Genomic DNA, 21832 nt, shown 5'->3' with positions numbered 1-21832 from the left:
AACAAAGCCATGACTGTTAAGGCCTTGAGTCCTTCCCCACGCATTGTTACCTTTCAGGGATTGCTCTGCCTGTGCTCGAGGCCCACTCTGACACAGCATGGCTTGGTGAGCTCACCAGCCTGCTGTGAAAGCTGGACCTGCCCTCCTCCCCTGGCTGGGGTCATGCCAGACTGCCCCTGCCACTGGCCCTGCTGGCACCCAGAGCTCCCAGATTACCCTGTCCTTGCTGCACCCTGATTGATGCAGATGTGCACAGTCACCTTCCAGAAAGCTTCAAGTCTGGGAGTACAGCCAAAGCTAAACAAAACCAGAAAATATATTCTCCCTTGTATGCACCTAAATGGTGTGTCCTCACCCCGTGGTCTGTGGTAAATTCCAGGATTAAGCCCATGGGTAAAAGTAGTCAAGGTTTATGGAAGAGTAAGGAATGGCATTGTAAAGCTATAGTGGGACAAATATGAGAGATTACATCTTTTATAGAGCATTGATCAACCTTCAAGCCTAGAAACTGACAGTCTGCAGGTTAGGAAGGTCTATTTGCCGCTGATTACAGAGTGTCCCTGGCATTGTCACCTGGCAGAGAGAAATCAGTTCGTTTTCTCCTTGCAGTTTGGGGGCACTGCTAAATGTTGCTGTGTGGCAGTCTCTGCAGAGACCTTGAAGATTGATGGGGTGGTGGAGCCTGGAACTGTGTTGATAATGCAACCATAGGAAGCCTGTCTGTCTGCCTTAAAGTATTACTCTTCCTCCATTAATTAAGTGATTCTAGCATCCAGGCTAGCCAACTTGGCAACTTTTGGGCCACAAGGTTAAAATGCTTCAAAACCGGAGAAAACATTAGCTCTTTCTGTTTTGAAACCTCTCATTTGAAAGTGATAGTTCTTTGTTTGTCTGACTTGTCTCTACAAGAAGTATGAACTTATAATTCATCAAGAGAGAGGAAATGTCACCTGAAACTTGCTGAGGAATATAGGATCAGCACTAATATAAATCAATACAAGTTACTTTCCTGATTCATAATGTGTGCCAGGTTGCAATTCCCATGGCTGAAGGCAGCCTGGCTAATATATTTGTCTAGTACTTGAATCCATGCCAGGCTCTGCAGAATATAAGATATTCATTTAAAAGTAATAGTGAGTTTTGAGGCTTGTTGAGAGATTTCATATTGTCGTTCAATATTGCCAACCTGTACACAGGTTTTTTAATGTTTCAATGTGTGCCCTGAGAAAAGCCCTAGTGATGATGGTGAATGAGCAGCACTATTTCCAGCTCGGGGTCATTGTGGCAGGGAGAGTTTCCTGAAGGGTTCATCATTCATATGCTGGTGCATCACTGTACTGTGCCCAGTGTGCCTCAGACAGTAGGACTGAGTCCTGCACCTCTCACAAGTCACCTTTGCATTCCCTGCAAATATAGCTGGCAATTATTTATTTCTTTTTTGTTTTCAATCTGTATTATTGGTTTGGGATTAAAAATACTTAAACTGATTTAAGACCTTCCTCCTCATTTTTGACTATGCTTCATGAAAGTTACATAGTTGGATAAAGACTTTACCAGAATCTCTAGGCAGCTTTGAAGAAGACTAGTATTATGTGCAGTTCAAATGTTAATTCAAGCAAACATAACCAAAACTATTTTATTCTTATTAGAGGAAAATCTTGCATAAGCCTAGAGCAGTTAATTTTTTGTTATAATGTTTACTTTGCAGCCCAGAATCTACAACACTAATTAAAAGTGTAAGTCTTTATTATTTGATTTAAGACATTTGGAGGACAAGATCTGAATTTAAAAAGTAAACATATTTTCTCAATATGCTCTTCTTCTAATTGTTCAATATAGCATGTGTACTGCATAATCTGTCAGGGAATAGCAATAAATATGCACACAATTTGTATTAAAAGAAAGCTTTTGTGCTGTTTATTTTATTAAAAATAGTGGCATTTTAGTACAGCAGAATAGAGAATTCTTACAAATGTTATAACTCCTGCATATTTTGAGTTTACTTATTGTACTTTTTCAAGCAGTGAAATATATTAATGTATAACTTCAGGAGTACATCAAAGAGACAACATAAACTGGTCCCTTTAAGTGGGAGACAACAAAAAGCCCTTTATGTATTGTCACTTGCTGGGAGACTTGGAAGCGTTAACAAAACCAAACTCATATCTTATTCTTTGCTTGACAAGGCAGCGAAGGAAATATTAATTTCTTTTGCCATTATTAAAGGCTACATGTTTCTGCCTATTAGAGAAAAACTATCCTATTTGAAGCAAAAACCCACTGAGCTTCCTTAACCATGGTATTAATACATTCTTGGAATACATTCAAACATCTGCTTGCTAAAAAGCTTGTGGCAGAGAAAGGAGTTTCTAGCCTTCAGTTGGGGTGGTGTAAATGACCACAGGGAAGTCCTTAGCTGTTTTTAATGCTTCAAGTTTCTTTGTGGGCAGATTAAAAAATATGAATATTTTAAAAATTTCATGTTATAAATGGAGTTTACTTAGATGTCTAATAACTTTGAAATGACAGTGATTCTCAGCTGAAATACCACTGCCATTACTGATACAGAAAATTCATTTGTTCTGCTTGTTTTATATCAGGAGATTTGGTGGTCTTGCCTCAATTCTGCAGCAAGCCATTATTCTTACATCTCATTTTGTATGTGTTTGGCCTCACACCTTTCTGGGAGCTGGATAAGGTTCCACATGTTCCTTTTTTCTTTGCCTATCTCTGGTAGAAGATCAGATCTACTTGTCATCTCTGATACCTGTTCCCATCTCTTCTGCCTCCAGCTTCCTTCATTGTAAGTATTCTAGTTGAGAGTTTTCTATCAAAAATGTCTGCGGGTTACCACCAAATGATACCTGTCAAATTATACTTTGTGCTGGCAAGGGACTTTCAGCAACCTACTAAATAAAGACATAAAGACAATCAACTTTACTGTGATCTGCCCAAACTTCTGCCACACAAAAGTCAACTTAGAATATTTATGTAGCTCAAAAAGGCTGACTTTGTCAATCAGCTGCTTAGCTGAGATACTCCTTTAGCATATCTATTCCAGAAAATTGAGAATATTAAATTGTGTATTTTCGGGATCAACATACACAGGTCTATGAAAGATTTTACCCACGCCTTTTTTTTCCTCTTTTTGTCTTCAGGAAATACTCTTTTGTCTCCATTGAACTTGTGTTGTGGCATATCTTGTTTGCTTTTGAAATCCACATGTAGCCTATAATTTTTAATACATTTTGATCTTAAAGATCAGATCTCTGCTGTCTTATACAAAAATTAAAATTAGCATATCAGTAGGATCTTGCTCCAGAATTGTTAAGTGGAGCTGGGCACCTCCTGTCCCCGTTTGTGCTAATGGCTTTAGCTTTGTAAGGTGTGCCCTTAAGAATATTATTTTTTACAATCACAGCCCAAGTTTTCTTCAAGGCAGTTTTCTGGTTTGTTTAGGTTTTTTTAGTCTAATAATTATTTACCTGCTTGCCTTTTACTTTTCTTCACTCATGGAGGCCAAGGCTTTCAGGGCTTTCATGATGTTCAGTGCTACTGTTAGGAATACCTGGCAGTCTTCCTGGATTTAGAGCTCAGCCAGCTGGAATTAGAGCTCTGCCACCTTTCCTCCCTCAAGACTGTCCTAGTTCTCAGTGCCATGTTTTCCACCCTCTGCAGATTTCTTCCTAGAGTGGATAACTTCAGCTGTCTCAGCATGTCAGCAGGCTAACCAAGATTCTGGACTATTGAAAGACTGGGAATGATGCTTCTGTTCACACTTCCAGCCACAGCCCATTCAACTGTAAAAAATCAGGATAAGTCCATAAAGGCACACAGCTTAGACAGGTTGCATCTTTCCTTTGGTTAAAAGATATCCCACATGTACATTTCAAAAATATGTGTAATACACTGCTCAAGTCTTTGTAATAAAATTTCATAGTAAACTTATTCTAAGTAAATCATATCTGAGGTGCTACTGTAGGAAATGAGCTGATATCCCAAGAGTTTTTTTCTTTGTTTTTTTCCCCACACTAATAGTACAGATTCAGATGAAATTTCCCTTTAAGTATCTTCCTGTTGTCATTTGTACTGCTGGATCACAGAATCAGAGAACCACAGAATTGTTAGGGATAGAAGGGACCTCTGAAGATCATTATCTAGATATTCACTTGTATCAGAGCTTCCAGGTACCCCATTCTTGCCATGAAATACCATTCTTGCCATGAAATACCATTCTTGCCTTTTGACTGTTACCCCTCAATATTCTCCCTGGACCGTACACATGCCAGAGCAAGCTGTGCCTGCTGCCCTGGCTTGTAGCATCCTCTTCCCATACAGCTCTCTCTGGTGCCACTCAAAGACCACATCCCAGAACTACACCTCTCCTGCTGATGCTTTGGCTTTGTGGTATGACCTAGATCAGTGAGTACTTTCATACCAGCACTAAGCCATGTGTTGGTGGTGTAATCACTGGTAAAAAAAAACCAAAAAACAGCTGTGCCTATGCTAGGACATGTTTACCAACAGCAAATTATCATTTTCATTTTACTGGCACCATTTCCTAGTATGTTTTTCAGTATATTGGCAAAATCAGGCTTTTATATCAATACAACAAGCACCCTTACATAAGCACGACAAACAGAACTAGTCAAAGTGTGGCTTCTGCAGCTATACCTAGTTTTGTAGGTACAATTGTACTGGCCAGAATGCCAGGTCAGTGGGGACTTTGCTGTATTTGCAGGGGATGCATTATAGGATGTAACAGCAAAGCCTGCTTAAACTAGAGTAGCTGATATTTGTGCACAGTTGATTCTACTATTGGTAAAGCAGGAAACAAAATTAAGAGTTCTGTCTTGGCATGTTATACCTAGTGGTATATGCTAAAAGTAAGGATTTTATGAGTACATCATCTGTGAATAATGATGTCAGTATACTTTGTATATTTTGATGATATGCCAGTACAACTTAAAATTTGTTGCACCTAACCTGCCTAATTTCTGTTTCTCATGTAAAAAAAACCAGTGTTGGTTAGTTTAAACCAACCAACATTGTTATTCTTGTGTTATTTTGTATACATTAGATTTTTAAAGAAATCATAAAAACAATAAGAGATGTGTTAGAAAAAAATATTATTTTTACTTCTACATTTAAATTCTTTTTGTGAATTACACAAATTGTGCCAGACCCAAAGCAATTGTTAATAGTCTTTAAAAGAAGACTCACACCTTAATTTTTTAGTCAACAAATGTTTGGGTTTTTTTAATACTGTGAACATCCTAAGAGATACAGAGAGGAGAGAAAGAAGTGTTCAGGAATTCTAAAGCACCTCACTGTTTTGAGGAAGATTTTTATTTAGTTTGAGTTCTATTTTTAATGCCTTAACTGGTATTTTAATCTTCCTAGAGTAGAGGCTGCTCATTTGGTGGATTTACGCTGTGTTGCTGGGGTTTTGTTTCAGACATTATTCCATAGCTTGTCTTAATCCAGGAAGATTTATGAGATTTAGCTGATACACAGGAAAGGATGGTAACTTCTGTACTTTCTCCTTTGGGTAGTTTCTTGCAATGTTTCAGCACTTTATTAAAGTAGAGGGAATTAGAGCAATAGGCAATTTTCTGAATTAAAGTCTGAACCTACACTGACAGTACTTTTGATCTGTCACGTGACTCTGGAAATTAATGGTGGGTATGGCAAACACTCCTAATAAGAGAAACACTCAGGTTCTTGATGCTAAGTCCACGTTGCCAGGGCTCTGAGCACACCGGCTGGATTTGCTACCTCTTTCCCTACACCTAGAGTTTTACTGTCTCTACTCAAGGCCAGCTCAGACATGGTGCTGCTCTGTAATCTCAGATCGAGGTGCTGTGAAAGCAGCCAAGTTGCAAGACAGAGGTATGAGAAGTCTTGCCTGGATCCTCTGCTGTGTTCAAGCTCCTACCTTTGCCTGTGGTTCTTGCCTGAGGAATGCCATGGCTGTGCTTGGTCCTTGCCTCCCTACATACACAGAAGCCAAACCCAGTCTTGCACGTAGATGATCCTGACCCTGCCTGCTGGCTGAGCTCTCTAGGTGCAGCTTGGACCTGCCCTGTCCCTAGACTCAGCTGGCAGTCACTGGACTGTTAGCTGATTCTGGCTGCTGCCCCTGGGTCTGTCTGGGCTCCTGGCAGGATGTCTCTGCTTGGTGTGGCCACTGGCCCTGCTGCCTCACTGGTACTTGTGGCTCCTGGCCTCCAGGGCAGCCCAGCCCTTGTTGCTCGCTGACATGACTTGCTCAGACAGAAGCTCTTCATTAAACACCTTTCTTCCTCAAGGGTGACCTAGACTTAGGAGCTCTGCCAGTCCTGTAAAAGCCAAGCGAGCTGCCCTGAGAGATGGGAGCCTGAGGTTTTTATAATGCTCAAGTTTGACTGGGAATCTTGTTGACTTACTTGAAGAGAAATTTATGCAGCAGCATTGGACAATTTAATTTCTCATTTGTAAATCATAATGTTAGAGAGAAATTATAAAATATGAGCAAAGTTTATTTTGGTTTTAAGTGCCATTTTGATTTCCCAGGAAGCCCTGCTCATCAGAGCCCAAATATTCCAGGAAAACAAAAAAAACAACAAAACATCAAACAAAAAGACCCCAAACCAAACCAAACAAACAAAAACCAACAAAAAACAAAAACTAAAAAAGAAAACAAAACAAAAAAAACACACCAGAAGAAAAAAAAAAGAACATCTAAATGTAATCACAGTTTTTTGTTTAAGTTTAATGGTTGAGTTTCATATACAGGTACACTTACGGCATTTAGATTACAAAACCATTTCAACGTACATCCCCAAAACTAAAAGGAAAACGTTTAGGAATTTTTAAATCCCAAGAACTCAAGCACATTATAAATATTGCTGCATTGAAGCTGGTAGGTTTCCAGGAAAATATGGACTGTTTCTTCCCTGATACTATAAAAAGAAAATTAAAAAAGGCTAGGATCATTTACTCAAATGATGAATAGCCTTTTCTAATTGAGGTATTGGTCATTCTATGATCATCTAACAAAGCTAAAACTGTTCTTCTGCTAAAATGGTGGCATTTCCTATTCCCCACTATTGGCCACATTTTTTTCAGGTCTCCCTTGTTTATCCTGTCTATGGCTTGTTCGGCTAACCAGTGACCAGCCAATGTTTTCAGATGAACCAAACTGGAACTAGCTGTCAACAAGATTACATCCCTGGTCTCATGAGGCTGTGTGAAATCTCATCCTTAGGAAATACCTATTACACTCCCACAGTTTTGCTACCCAGTTCTTTTATGACCTTTAGCAAATCCCTTAAGCTTTTTCTGCTTCCCCTTGTGAACTGAGGTAATTATATTCCCCAGTCCTTTTGTATGTGAAACTTAATTTATTAATATGCATGAGATGTTCATATTCTACAGTGATGAAAGCCATAGAAGTTCCTAGATCAAATCCTTTATATATTTGAATTTTATTCATTCACAACAATGGGGAGTTTATTCCTGCTAAAAGCTTCAGTAAGCTGGACACATCCACAACATCTTAATTATATTAGACTGTAGTTCAAAAGCAACAATAATATTTAGTTCACGGTCATTTTCATGGTGACTGTATCCTAAATTCATTCAAATAATGATTGTGGAGATTGTGATTCCTGCAGGTTCCAAAAAGGCTATGTTGCCGATACATGAATGGCTAGCATGTAAATATTCTAAATGCATGCAAAATTCTGAATTTTGAATGTTTGAAATGTATAATGATTGATGTGCCATCATGATTTAGGTAATTAGCCACTGGGACTCATGGTGCTGGAATGAGCTAGTAATATTTATCGGGTGATTTTAAAGTTTTGGGTGGTTTGGCAGCAAGAGCAAGTTAACAGCACAGTGTGTTCCCATGGCCTGGTTTGAAAAGCTGGATGGGCAGGAGTGGAGGCTTAGCTGCTGTAACAGGGGTTCCCAGCATGCAAAGCCAGCTGTGACACTGAGGAACAAGCTCTGAAAACACACAGGCTGCATCTGCTCTCTGCAGAGAAGTTCACCCAGGCTCTCTTATTCTTTTTAAGTTATGTCTTCAATATGCCTGTCAGGGCTTCTCACTTTCAAAGGGGTTGAGACAAAGATGTGAGCATTTCCTCTACCTATAGCCTGAAAGCCAGGTTAACAAAAAATAACTAAAAAAATTCTTTTGCAAGGACCAGTAACAGCTTGGGGTGTGACACATATGTAAATAATTAAAATACCCATTTCACTATATAGCAACAAAATGTAGCTTAATCATAGTTGGCTCAATAATCATTAATATCCAGAACATAGCTTCTCCTAGGATTTCAAAAGGACTAATCTGCTGAGTGGAACAGCTTACAAAGGTTTACAAGCGGGGGAAGGGAGAAAAGAGATGAAGGCATCAAGGCCTTCAACCTAGGGAAAAAACAGACATGGCTTATTTTGTAAAGCATCACTATGCTTTGATGGACATTAACTTCAGTGACACTTAGTGTCCAATTGCAGTGACAGTGTCATTGGCATTGAAGGCTTTTCAGTGTAAATGTTGCAGTGTTTCCATCTCAACGTGAGGAAGAACTTCTTTACAACTTCTTTACGTGAAGTATTGCAGAGCACTGGAACACACTGTCTAGGGAGGTTGTGAAGTCTTCTCTGAAGACATCTGAAACCCACCTGGACACATTCCTGTGTAACTTGCTCTAGGTGACCCTGCCTTGGTTGGGGCAGGGTTGGACTGGATGATCTCAAGAGGTCTCTTCTAACCCAAATGATTCTGTATTAAGTACAATGCATTTTGTAATGTGAATTGCCAAGAAAATACTCATGTGTTCTCTGTGAGCATAAACAAACCTAAGCTGTAAGCTTTGATGAAAGGAAGCATCCTAGTAACAATAATGGGCATGGTACCTATTTAACTGTGCATTCATTAGAGGAGAAAGGGAGGCTGAAAGCATTTAATCTGCTCCCATCACCACCAGCTGCTGTTGTGTCAGCATTCATATCTCATGGCATTGTTTAAAGCTCAGCCATCCCTCAGTGCTACCAAATTAGAGGCTTTCAGACCTTACCTACATAATTGGAGAGAGCTGTGCTGCTGTATGTGATAGTCATAACTGCATTTTTAGGCCATTTGGGGAAGAGAGGGTGGTTTTACTTCACTCATTTCTTTGAGGTAGACTAAGTGACAGTAGAGAGAAGAGTTCCTTCTCACTCTGGGTTAGTCTGTGGTAGGCTATATTGCTGTTTTGGTTGCATCTGCTGCCTTTCCATTCAGAAAAAAAGTAGTTTGGGTGGATGCTGTCCCTTGTCTATGCTACTAGCATACGTACCATTGCTTATGAACCCCAGTCCTTATGCTTGTCTGTGATTTTATATAGGTATGCTTATGTTTGAAAGTGATCAGTTGGTCTGCAATGTCATTGTAAATACCAGTGTTATCTTGCCTAAATTCTGCAAACCTAGAAAAGAAGTCTGACTTATTTTGCTCTGAACACATTTTTGGCCCATCTGCAGAGGGTACTGCTGGGAATTTTCAAAAGGTCTGAGTGTGGCTTTAACTCTCCTGCCATAATGGTCTATGTGGTTTTCTATTTCACCAGTTTTGATTGTAACCTGGCTATGTAAAACCTTTATTCACTTTGGAATCAATCATTTGGTGACAGAACTCAGTGACCCAGACAATCTCACGGAATCCTATGTCTTCAGGCACTCGGAAAGACCAAATCACATTCAGACTGGACCATTCTGAACTGTCATCAATTCGGAGAACAATGATTTGTGCATGAGTCCCATCAGTTTCTCTGGAACCTTCTAAACCGGCAGGTTGCTCTTCTTTCCGGTGTCCGCAAAGCCTTGCGGAGAAGGGCGCTGCCTGCGGGCGGAGCGCGGCCGAGCCCGGGGCTGCAGGGCCCTTCCCAGCCCCCTGCCGCGGGGGTGAGCGGCCCCCGGCCCTGGCGAGTGCAGGTGCTGTCTAGAAATCCCCAGAATTGTAGGGATTAGTTGGGCAAATTGGGCAATAATCAGGACAAAAATAACTATAATGGTATCAGATGCTAACCAGCAATTTAAAGAGCAATATGGCAGTAGCATCACAAATTCATGGCTCAGAAACTAACCACCTCCAACCTCCTCCCCCCCAACAACAACTGAGTACAGATGGAGAAGTTGGCTGTTTTCCATCAATAGTGAGTAACCCATTTTCTCTGCTGATTGATTTGGCCTGTGCTGTTGCTCTTTTACTATTTTTTTAATGCTATTTCTGGCAGAAGGTCTTGGCATTAAACTTAATGACGAATGACAATTTAATACTTCCTCTTCCAAGTCTTGCTGACCTTCAGTTTTGCGGCAAATAATTTCTAATTTGTATATAGGAAAATACTCCAATCATTATTTTAGCACAAAAATGTGCAATTTTTAAATTGGACTGCTGAAAGTCTCTATACTAAGCTAAACTTTTGAGAAAATGGAAGTGCAGTGCACAAATATTTGCAAGTTGCTGATACACCTGATGAATCATGAAGCAGTGTTTAGGACTTCCTTCAGCTTTCTCAGCAACACAATAAACTAGAAGTAACTTGCTTTCCTTTTTGGAAAAACCTTCAATTAACTGAGTCCTCACTGTATTAACCAAACACACAAAAAATTAGTTAGTAAAAGGGCATTATCCCAAATGGAAAAAAGTAGCTAACAGCTTTTAGTTGTTACATGTATCTTTTCTTGACTCTAAATCACACTTCCTAAGGATTTGTGAGGTTCTGTTCTTTTAGACAGTGCTATAGCTTTCCTGTTCACATACTGTATTAGTTCTAAATACCTTAAGTTCATTCTGTAGCAGGAAGTAAGATTTTGAGCTATATGGATATCTTACGTTACCATTCTTCTTCTCAGAGCTCCGTAAGTCTTAAAATGCAAAGCATACAAAGTAGGAGTGAGACTGTAGAGTACACAAATAACTATTCTCTAAATTACTTCATAGTAAGTAAAATCCTGATGCTATCATTTGAACATTTGACACTACTAAGAGTGTAGAAGAAAAAAAATCCATACTATTATTAACAGCAGAGTTTCATTTAAGCCCAGGTTGGTTTTATTTTGTTGTTGTTGTTGTTTTTTCTTTTTAACCTTGCACTGTATAAGGGGAAGCACTAGAGAGGTTTAATCACGATTCTGATTTGCTTAGATCACTTGGTACTGGTTAGCCAAGGGGAGCATTTGCAACTGTCCTCGGTCCTTCTCGGTGTCATGAGCTGAGGCAGTGTCTGCACTGAAGGGACACGGTGCAGCTGTCCTACTCGTCCTGGAGAGGGCTACTCGTCATATGGCGACTTAAACACTTTGCAGGACTGCAGCACGATCACCGATGAAAGAAAATGCTTTCCTCACCTCCTCAAATTCAAAGTCATCTTGAATGCAAGTCATCTTGAGCAGCAGCAGCGCACTCTGCAGTGACACTTCTAGTAAGCTGTGCTCCAGAGCAGCCTGTGTGCTTATGCTATCGGCCTAACAGGTGCTTTAGCATCCGCCACAAGACGCGGCTTCCCTCCCTCCCTCCCGTCCCGCCCGGCCCCGCGCTCGGCCCAGGCGGGCTCCGGCAGTCGGCCGGCAGGGCCGTGGCCTGCACACGCTCAGCCCGCCGCCCTGGGCAGGACCTCGCCGTGCTTCCAGACGTACAGAGCATCCCAGCGAGCCGCGGGATGAGCGGGGAAGGGCGATGGCCAGAGCTGCCGCCAGCAGGCGGGCAGGTAGGTTACGAGGTGCCGGGGGAGGCGGCGAGCACCGGGCTGCGCGGGGCCGCTCCCGCGGGGCGCCTCTGCGAGCGCTTCTCCCTCGGGCGGGGGCGCGTCAGGGGGCACCGCCTCGCTGTGCCGGCGCCGCACCGACACCGCCCGGGGCCCAGGCTCCGCGCTCGGGCTCCGTCTCTCCGCAGCGGCGCTGGGCGAGCGGCCGGGGCCGGCGGCGACGCCCGCCTCTGCCTCCTCCCCCTCAGTGCCCTGCCTCCTCCCTCCGCCGGGCGGGCGGGCGGCCGGCTGCTCGGGCAGGGCGGGCGGGAGGCAGAGCCCGGCTGAAAGGTGTTGCTGGAGGGGAAGTTTGGAGAAGGTCGTCGGGTGCCTGTGCGCTCCGGCAGCATCATGGCGGAGCAGGGCGAGTCGCCGGTCCACGTCCAGCAGCCCCAGCCGGCGCCTGCACCCGCCGCCCCGGCCGCCGGCTGGCCCATCTGCAGGGACGCCTACGAGCTGCAGGAGGTGATCGGTCAGTGGAGCGGGGGCGCGGCGGGGCGGAGGTGGGGAAGGAAGGCAGGGATGCCGCGGCCGGCTCCGGGCCTACCGGCGCTCGCTCTCCCGCAGGCAGGGCTCGTTTACTGCGGCGGACGCACCCGGCACTGCAGCGGCGGCTGCTGCAAACTTTATCCGCCCGGCAGCGGGCGGCCCCGGGGGGCGGCGGCTCCTGCTAGAACCCGCCGTGCCCCGCCCGGTGCGGCTCGGCGGAGGCGCTGCTGTCCTGCGGTGCATCGTCACTCCAGCCTTGACATGCTGGTTTGCGCTGGGACCCCGGCAACTCCGCAGATGCGCTCTGTGTGTTTTGTGTGTCTGCGCTGTGTGTGTCCGTGGATGCGCACATGTGCGTGCATCCGCTTAGATTACTCTGCATTTTTCCGGTGCTTTCATGGGGGAGGTAAATCTCACCCGTAGATCTGCTGCTCACGTGATGACTCTCTCTCTTAATCTGTATATATACGTATATACATATTTAAACTATTTCCTCTTCTCCCTCACCGTTTCATCTTGTTCGCATCTCCTTGTGCCCCTCGGCCCTATACCTGTCGGTGGCACGTAAGGCCAGCGGGGGATTACAGCTTCGTTTTCACCCCAGCCAACCTGCTTTTGGCTTGGTTTGCCATGGAAGTTTAACCCGTCTGCTGGCCCCCTCCCATGTCCCTGTAGGTAGGGGACTTTCTTGGTTGTGTGCTTCAGCACTTCGTTCACGTATCCAGCTAATGCAGATCAGACGTGTTCAGTTTCCATTCCCTTTATTTGGATAAGGTTATTTTGAATTTTACTTTGTGAAATGCGAACCGTTGTTGAAAGTATGCGCGATGGAAAGTTTTTCATCTCTTGCCCTGGATGCTGCTTGTTGCTAATGATCTACTTTGGGAAAACTTGCTTTTATTTGTATGTAACATTTTAAACTTCTAGCAAATACTGCAGATGGCAAAGACCAGCTCTGATTTCTGTTTCTTACAAATAAGGCCACTTAAGTGAGAAAAGTCCAGGTGACTTGCCTGTTGATGCTGTTGCTTATCTTCAGTATTACACTAATTCCTAATTGTTGTCAGGTTGATGACAATCACAACTGCATGTTAGCAGTCTGGAAGTTGTGTGTTCTCAGCTTTGTCATTAAGCTTTTTTATTTTCCCCAGGCAGAAACAAAATAGTTAAGAAAAGTACTTCTTCCTTAAAATGGGATGGCTTTTTGTTGACCCAGTTGGTACCTTTGTGTTTCTGTTTGTACTTCCAGGCTGTGAATAGGGACTAAGGAGGGATGAGGGTTCAGGTGTTCAGGTCCCTGGAGGTGGCTGGCTATGTTTGGTATTGAGCAGGTGTTGCCTATGAAGGTCCCCCAAAAGTATGGGTTTACTGGACAGAGGACTGTGTCTTCCTCTGTCTGGGGAATAGATCAAATTAGCCAACTGGAAGTAATTCTACTAGCATGAAGGTGTATCTTCACCTCTTCTAAGGTGAAAAAGGCCTCAAAGGTGTAGGATTAATCCTAGTCTAGGGTGTAATATGAGTCATATGAGTTACTTAAATAATAGTTGTTTTCTGTTACAGTACCTGTAGAATGCCTGTGTGAGAATTTCCTTTAAAACCTCCTTTCCACTTCATTCTTTCTGCTTAAAAGCTTGTATCTTTTGATATGTAAACTGTAATCCTGACTGCTAACATATATTTATATACATCCATTGAATGAGTGGATGTTAAATCTGACTTACAGATACTGATCTGTAGAGAAACTTTATTGCTAGTTACCTGTGGGTGCTCCTAAATATTGATGTTATTTAACTGAATGCCTAGGGAGTAAATTGAGGTCAGGGTATATTGAATCAGATTCTTGGACACACTGAATTTGCCTGCTGTAATTTCACTAAACTTCGGTTTCTTCTATGACTTTCTTTAAAAGTTGCTGAGATTTATCTTGTACCACTTGACTAGAAAATCTTGTGCTTCAACGAACATGTCTTTTTCATTAACACCTTCTTAATTTACAGGAGACTCACTATGAGATTAAATTTAGTCTAGATACTATTAAAAATAGTAAAAAAACCCCAAGTGAACACACCCCACCCCACTTTCTAAAAAAAAAACCCAGCCAAACCAAGGCCCCTGTAAATTCCATGTGTTTGACCACATGCTAACATAATTTTGGAGCTGTAGGTTTTAGTATTGTTGGCTTTAATGAACATGGTAAGGGACTCTTAAAGAATATTTTTTTATATCTGAGGGAGGAGAGAATGACACAGTCTGAACTTAGTTCAGCAGCAATCCTTTGCATGTGCTCTGCCAGGGTTAATTGGGTTGTAAACAGGAGTAGTTACCTCTTGCTGAAACAGAGCTGATCACCTCTGGAAAGCACCACATACTTCTCCCTGAGGAGCTGCGTAGTGTCAATTGAGTTCAGCTACAATAGCCTTTTCCCAGTTAAATGAGAAAAAATAACAATGCCGTGGAGCTCCATTTTGGGCTTTGCAGGAGGAAAGATACACCGTAATGGTTTATCACAATGCTTCCTGACAGAATAGATTTTAGATTCTTTGGTAACTGAAGCAGAGATGCAGGAATAACTGTTTTAGGAATTTTTAAAAGTTTTGGTGGGGATTATGAAATTAAAGTAATTGTTACCATTGTAACCATGTAATTGTGGGCCATCTCCATCCCTTGGATTTAGCAGTTGAAGATGTCCTATTCTTCTTTTCTGTGAGAACATGGACATGTCTTATTGCTCATCTGTGTCTAGCCACATGCTATGTTGAAAACCAAGGCCATGTGATATGGATTTCCAATGAAAAAGCTTTTTTTTTTTTCATCTTCTGTCTGTTGTGTCCTTCAGGATGGCTGGGAGTCAAGTGTCTGCTGAGGACAAAAGTCTAGCTTTAAGGAGTGCTTCTTATGAGATGTTATTCCAAGTCTGCTTTATTTTTTAGGTGACTGGGCAGTTGTCTGTAAACTCTTTGTGTGCAGTTTCATGATACATTTAATCTGCTCTAACAGGCAGCTGCTGAAAGGATCACATTGATCTGACAGCGAGCTAGTTCTTCTGCCGGGTCAGTTTTCTGCTGGATCAGATTCCCTGTTTGACTTGCTGCATGGCTTTGTGATTGATAGGTTTGATGAGAGGAAGAGGCTCTTCCGATTAATGCCTAGATGCTTATATTTTCTGGAGTGGGAGAAAAACACTGACTGCTCTCTGTAAATGTATAGCGTAAAGAGGAAACTTTTACATTTAAATCAGATTAATACAGGCTGTCCATATATAAAAGCATGTAGGCGTTAGAATGGGATTCCTAATTATTAGGAAAGGAGGATCCAACCAACCTTCTGGCACTAGTTACAGAGATAAGAACTGTAATTGCTATTAAAGTAGAGCCAGATTTAAATTAGTGAAGAACCTGGGAGATCTCTAAGATTTAAATGCATTCAAATGCTCAGTGGATTTTAATGTGTGGAGGGGATTTTGTTGTTTTTTTTTTTTTTTTTTTTTTTTTTGTTAGATGAATATGACTTGGCTTAAAAAAATAGCACCTAATAAAAGCAATATTGTGAGAGGTGTTCTTAAGCAGTTTGGGTTCATAACCAAGTATTCAGAATAAAATAACTGAAATAGATTTCTTTGCATCTGTCATGTACATATGAGGTTTTTTCCTTAGAAGCAATAGAAATCTTCACAGAACAAGCATTTAAATGGTAATCAGCATAACACTTTATTCAGTTTTCAGTTTTAAAATCGTCTTTCTACCTTTCAAATTGTAATGAGCCCTGCATCATGTAGATGAGATAAAGCAGCATTAAGTCTTGGTCAGTTTTTTTTTGTTTTATTTAGGGTGGTGTTTTTTTTTTTTTTTTTTAGGGGGGTTTTTTTTTTTTTTTTTTAGGGGGGTTTTTTTTTTTTTTTTTTAGAGGGGTGTTTTTTTTTTTTTTTTTGTTTAGGTATGATCAAGTAGCTTTGACTTTATTTCGGAAAACTACTTTGGAGTTGATGCTTCTCTGCCAGACATAACTTATTGTCATCCTGCATTGATGGATGGTGGATTCTGTTATGGAGAAGCAGTGGATTATCTTGTGATTAGGTTGGGTACTAGTTTCCATTATAAAATTGTATTTTTCTCTCCTGCTGCAACTGTCTTGGAAAATTATTTGGGCTGGGAAACAACCAGAATTAGATTGAAATAAAGGGTTACTTTTGTGAGGTGGATTATCTATATTGGCTGCAAATCACTAAAAAGTTACCTTAGTTGAACTTCTGTGTTTGTCTATCTTTTTTTCTAACTTTGAACTTGGAAATATCTTGTGGTTTGTTGCCTCACAAGGTGCAGTGTTGCTAAGTCAAATGTGTTGGGATTTTGAGTAGAACAAGTTACTATGTGAGCCTGTTCTGCTGATTCTATGGCTCTTATTATAAGCAGCCTGAGAATCGCTTTTGGTTAATGGCTCTGGGGTCTTTGGTGGTGTTTCCAGGGTGTTATTTACTTTTTTTTTTTTTTTTCTCTCCTGCTGCATTTTAGCTGTATTGCTAATAGCACTTTGTCTGACAGAGAATAGACTCTCCTATATTTGTTGTTATCAGAGATCTTTTACTATCTCTGTTTATGATCCTCAGGAACCCATGTTCACATTGGTAGTGATGTACACTGTTTTGAAAAGCCTTTGTAGTTAGAGGTAAACTTACAGTTCTGTGTTGTTCTTCTGTTATTCAGATGCTCATGTCTCATTCACATTTTCCAAAATGTCTTATCCCTGTGCTGAATCAGGATTTTTTTTTCAAACATTTGAAGGTCTTTCTTTTGCAGTAGTTTTTATGTATCTGCTGTAAAGTAAATCACACTGTACTGAATGAAATACCACACTAACAACTAAAGCTATGGCAAAATTTCGTATTTGCTCTTGAAAAACCTCCATAATTCTTGCATGAGAATCTGCATAATTTGATAAGTAATACTTAATGCTACCTAAGGTCTTTTTACCAAAACTTTTTGTAAAAAGAAACATGTCTGTCTGCCTTAATTCTGCTCCAAAGTAAATTCTATTCCTTACCAATAAATCTTAAAAGTTACTACAGTAGCCTAGCATATTTTACATGCACATATTAAATACAGCCTTTGCAATATTAATTGTAACTTAATACTATTGCAGCTTGGCAGGAAGAGTTTAATTTTGTAAATTAGATTTTATGTTTTGGGAAATAATTGGTTGAGATTTTCTGTCTGCTAATAACCATCTGTAGAAATTGTGGAAATATTAAATCCCTATTTAGTATTTTAATAAGGAGTGGCTTTTAATTCAGTTGCCGGGGTAAAGGTGGTCATGGTGCAATTTAAAAACACCTTGTGGAACATTCACAGTGCTGTGCTGCTAATGAGGCTGTGCAGAGCTTGAAGTTGTTAATTATTTGCTTTTTCTCCACGTGGTAGTGTTGGTGAAGGGAACTGTCTTGGTGCCTTTTTTTTTATTTTAATAGAAATGCATTAGAAATACCCTGATTGGAGACATGGCTGTACATAGCTGCAGTTTTCATTTGGTTCAATAGAAATAAACCTTTAATTGATTCAATGTTCAAGCTTTTTTTTTGTTATCTAATGAATTTTAAAATAAAATTAATGTAAATTGTTAAAAAAAGAAAAAAAAAGAAGGAAAATTTAAAGAAGCAACTTCCTTTGGGTTTCTCCTGATTGGAAGTAACCAGGATATTAAGCTTGTTTTGAAGTTACCTTTTTTACTGTAAGGGTAAAGGAACATATATCAACACATCAGGTGGCTGGCTGGTGCTGTGTAATGATAATTTATAGAAGATATGCTTTCCTGCTCTTCCAATCTGCCTACTTCCATATTGGTTGCTCTCTTCTCCCTGTGCTTTCTGTTTCCCTTCCATCCAAGCTCTTCTTACAGTTAAGGCCCAATACCTCTGGAACCTGCAAAGTCCTGGCTCCACAGGATTTGCTTGAATGTTACAAGAGGAGCCACTCTACTGGTGAGCGTGTAGAAATTTGAAGGGATTGCGTGATTTTGCCCTTGCTAAGTGTTACAACAGCAAGGCTTTGCATCTTCAGAATAGAACTAATTTTTGTAACCAACACTGTGCTTTGATGGCAGGGACCAAGTTCAGACCTGGCAGAGCTATTTTAGATTGGGTCAGATGTTCTTCTGAAACAACTTAAGAACTGCTTTACTTTTTTTCTTTTAGTGAAGAATCACTTTCTCTTAGGTCCTACACCAGTTGCTTTTTTTCCAGAATCTCTTTGTCAAATGGAGCCTCTCTTTGTTAACTGGAAACAAAACCACATCTGTTCTGGTTGGCTTGAGGGGAAAACACAGTTAGCTCTCCATGCACAGGAGATCTGGGTGGCTCATATAGTGGCTACTTGTCTAGGTCATATTTAATTCTTGTGTGTACTTGGTTCTCTCTTTCTCTTCCTCCATTTGTCCTTCCAAAATAATTTAGAACTATAAGGCAGCAGTTGATAGAGGCTTTTTTTTTTTTTTTTTTTAATTTCAGTAATAATAGTAATTTTTGATGTTTAAAGAATGGGCCCTAAAAATTAAATTAAGTTAGCTACTCTTGTTAACTTCTTGGGTTTGTTGAAGTCACTGGGATACTGCTGAGCAGAGGTTGCAGAGGAGTACTATGCTTGCAGCACTTGGAAAAAAAAATATGTCACTAGGACATTTTCTGGTGCCCAAAATTAAAAGTGAGTTTCTCCCATCCCCCAAAAATCATACTTAATATATGTTGATACTTACCCTGTGTAGATAAAGAATGAGCTGTGTTGAATGAATGGATTTTTCCGTATTTCTGCCTTTTACAGCACAACCTTTCCAGTGGGATGAAATCCTTACAGCTCTACTAGATTTCACTGTTTCTTGATAAGTTTGAAGGTCTTTGGATGTACACAAGGGTTGCATGGTTGAAGCTTGTGAATTTAAGAACATGATCATGCAGCAGAAATGTAAGAGCATTATCAGGCAGAATAAGGTGAGACTGGTATGGTATAAAAGTCTTGAGGAAAGAATTCTCTCTAAAACGTTACTTTTTCCTTATAAGAAATGAAACTTCACTATGATAAATTAGCTGCCTCCATTAATTTCTTATCTTTACAAATAACAATTTCTGAATTATTTTATTAGCCTAATTATTCCTGTGGATGTCTAAATGCCTCTGAGGTATTTTGATTGTAAGTTAAATATAGATGAAACTTGAGACTGTCCTGTAGGCTGATGTAACATAATCACTACATAGCTTTTGAACTATGCTTCTGCACTTAGAGAAATTAGAATTAGAAGCAGACTGAAAATTTGGAGCTTTTCTGTGTTCCTAATCATCCTTTCAGAAGAATCGTGTATTTCAAGGTCTTGAAAGTCAAGATCCATATTGAATATCTATGTGCCAAGTATACCTGGTTTAAGGTAGAGGTAGAAATGTAGTTAATTTAACTGACAAGAAAAATACTGTGTATTTGTTAATTGTGGCTTCTGTCTTTTAGGAGTAATATGAACAAGAGCATAAACTTGAGCTATTGCTTTAGACTTCTGAGAAGCAATGTATTTGGACTCAGAAGCATAGCCATTTAATTATAAAGTTGCTTTTTCCTTCTCACTTTCTTGCTTTGAAGACGTTTTATTACAGGGACTGAATTTTTAAGCTTGTAATTTATTCCTCTTAGTGTCTTGTGCTTCCAGAGTCTAAGCCACTTCAGACTAATAATAGGAGCATCATTAGAATTGGATTAGAATTGCCTAATAAAAATTTAATGACATGATAGTGTTAATATTGCTCCAACTCTTCCATTGTTTCATGAGAAGCAATATATGAGAAATAGGTAAGTTTTCTGCTTGTAGTGTGTGGTCACAGTAGACTCAAATTCTAGGAGGCACATTTTGTTGGGGTGAACTAGCTGAAGCTTTGTAGCTCAACACTGCTGTATTAATTAGAGATCTTTATGACGCTACAGTAGCAATAATGCCTTTGTTTTGGTAGATGGCTGTTTTTCATTCTCGGAAGAGAATGATGCACTATGTGGTGACATCCGGAATACTTGGAAAATTCTGCATTCATGGTATTACAATTATTCCAAGTGTTTACTTTCAAACTAAATGAGAAACAATAAAATTTGCCGACTAAATCAACACCAGAATTTGTTTATAGTGCTACTTCAGAAACGAATAGCAATTCTTTTTTAGCAGCTATTTTTCTAGGCAGGAGATCTGACTCAGCATAGCAAATCTTCAATTTGTTATATTTTTATAAGGGAGTTCTGTGGAGTTCTGATGGTACCCCGGTAAGGTAACTTTTGATTCCGCAGTGAATACTAGATACCAAGTTCTTCCACAGTTATACAGAGACATTTTCAGCATGGGTTTTGCCTTCCAGATTTTTAGAGTTGTATGTATATTGAATAATAGTTTCTATATTGATGATGAAACAACAGGGAGAATGAAATTATCAGAATCCATGTTTCTTTTCAAGTGAGGATGAATGGATTATAACATGGCAGATAAAATCCATAAATTCTTAATCAAGTTGTATCCTTCATTCTTTTTCATGCTTTTTGTTGGAAAAATGCAGAATGAACATGGATTTGTTGGATACATTCATGTGTAGTACTGTACATCCACTTTTGTCCTTATCCCATGGCAGCCCCAGCATAGTGTCATAGAATTTTTAATACAATTTGGCTTACTGTTTCCAGTGACTGGAACTCTCTGCAGATCAGGTCAAAACCCAATGCATTGTTTGATGTGTCAATTTAACAATCCTAATCTAGACTGGAAGATGATATGGAAGGTACGAGTCAGTCCTCAGAAGTAGCAGACGATGATGAAAGCATTACTGGCCACAAGGGTCACGCGTCTCACTGTACACCAGCAGCTTGAGTCCAAGCTCCTTACTCAGGACTTGTAAGTGCTTGATCTTACAGGCAGTTCTAGTATTCCATATGCTGTTGTACTTCCCAGTGATGGGTTCATCACCAGCACTGGGACCTGGGACGTTCAGTACTGTACATGAGGGAGTAATCACTGTGATTCCCAGGAATCTTGAAACTGGCAGGGAGAGGAAGGAGAAATCTGTTTGGTTTGTCTACTTGTTTCACAGGACCTTCAGTGCCTTAGAATAGGGGGGAAAGGAATTAATAAATCACCCATTCAGTCACAGGGTGCTTGTCTTATAAAGTGGCGTTAGTTCTGCCAGCCACTTCACAAGTGGTCAGGAGCAGGGCTGCGGGTCACACAAGTCTTATACTGACCTTTCCACAAGGCAAATTCCAGTTCTGATAACTCCAAAGTCTCAAATAGTGATGATTGTGGATTTTTTTATATAGACATTTCTCACCTATAAATAAAACTTCTTATGAAGATAATTGAGATGTGGAGCAGAGCAAAAGGAATTTAATCTTGAGCAGTGTTTATAATGGGGGGTTTCCCTAGACAGTTCTCTTTCAACTTTATTTAGATGACTCACCTATTTTAAAGGACAAGTCGGGGAGAAAATAACACCTACTGAAAGTGAACTGCTTTTAGGTTTTCCTTACCAGCTGTGATGCTGACATTTCCATGACAGGTTT

General features: G+C 40.5%; 1 protein-coding gene across 1 annotated transcript in view; it reads left to right on the top strand.

Annotated features, from left to right (window-relative positions):
- Positions 1-12065: 12065 nt before the first annotated feature.
- The window catches only part of STK39 (serine/threonine kinase 39), a 79642-nt gene continuing 69875 nt past the window's right edge, over positions 12066-21832 (top strand). The window contains exon 1 of the mRNA XM_041403423.1: positions 12066-12252. Within this exon, the coding sequence (XP_041259357.1) occupies positions 12132-12252 (121 nt within the window). The 5' untranslated portion in view covers positions 12066-12131. The remainder of the gene's footprint in view (positions 12253-21832) is intronic.

The sequence above is a fragment of the Onychostruthus taczanowskii genome, unplaced genomic scaffold (genome assembly GCF_017590055.1).
Source record: "Onychostruthus taczanowskii isolate IOZ18803 unplaced genomic scaffold, ASM1759005v1 scaffold20, whole genome shotgun sequence".
Classification (NCBI taxonomy): Eukaryota; Metazoa; Chordata; class Aves; order Passeriformes; family Passeridae; genus Onychostruthus; species Onychostruthus taczanowskii.
The sequence above is the reverse complement of the archived record's forward strand: the minus strand, read 5'-3'. Positions and strand labels throughout refer to the sequence as shown.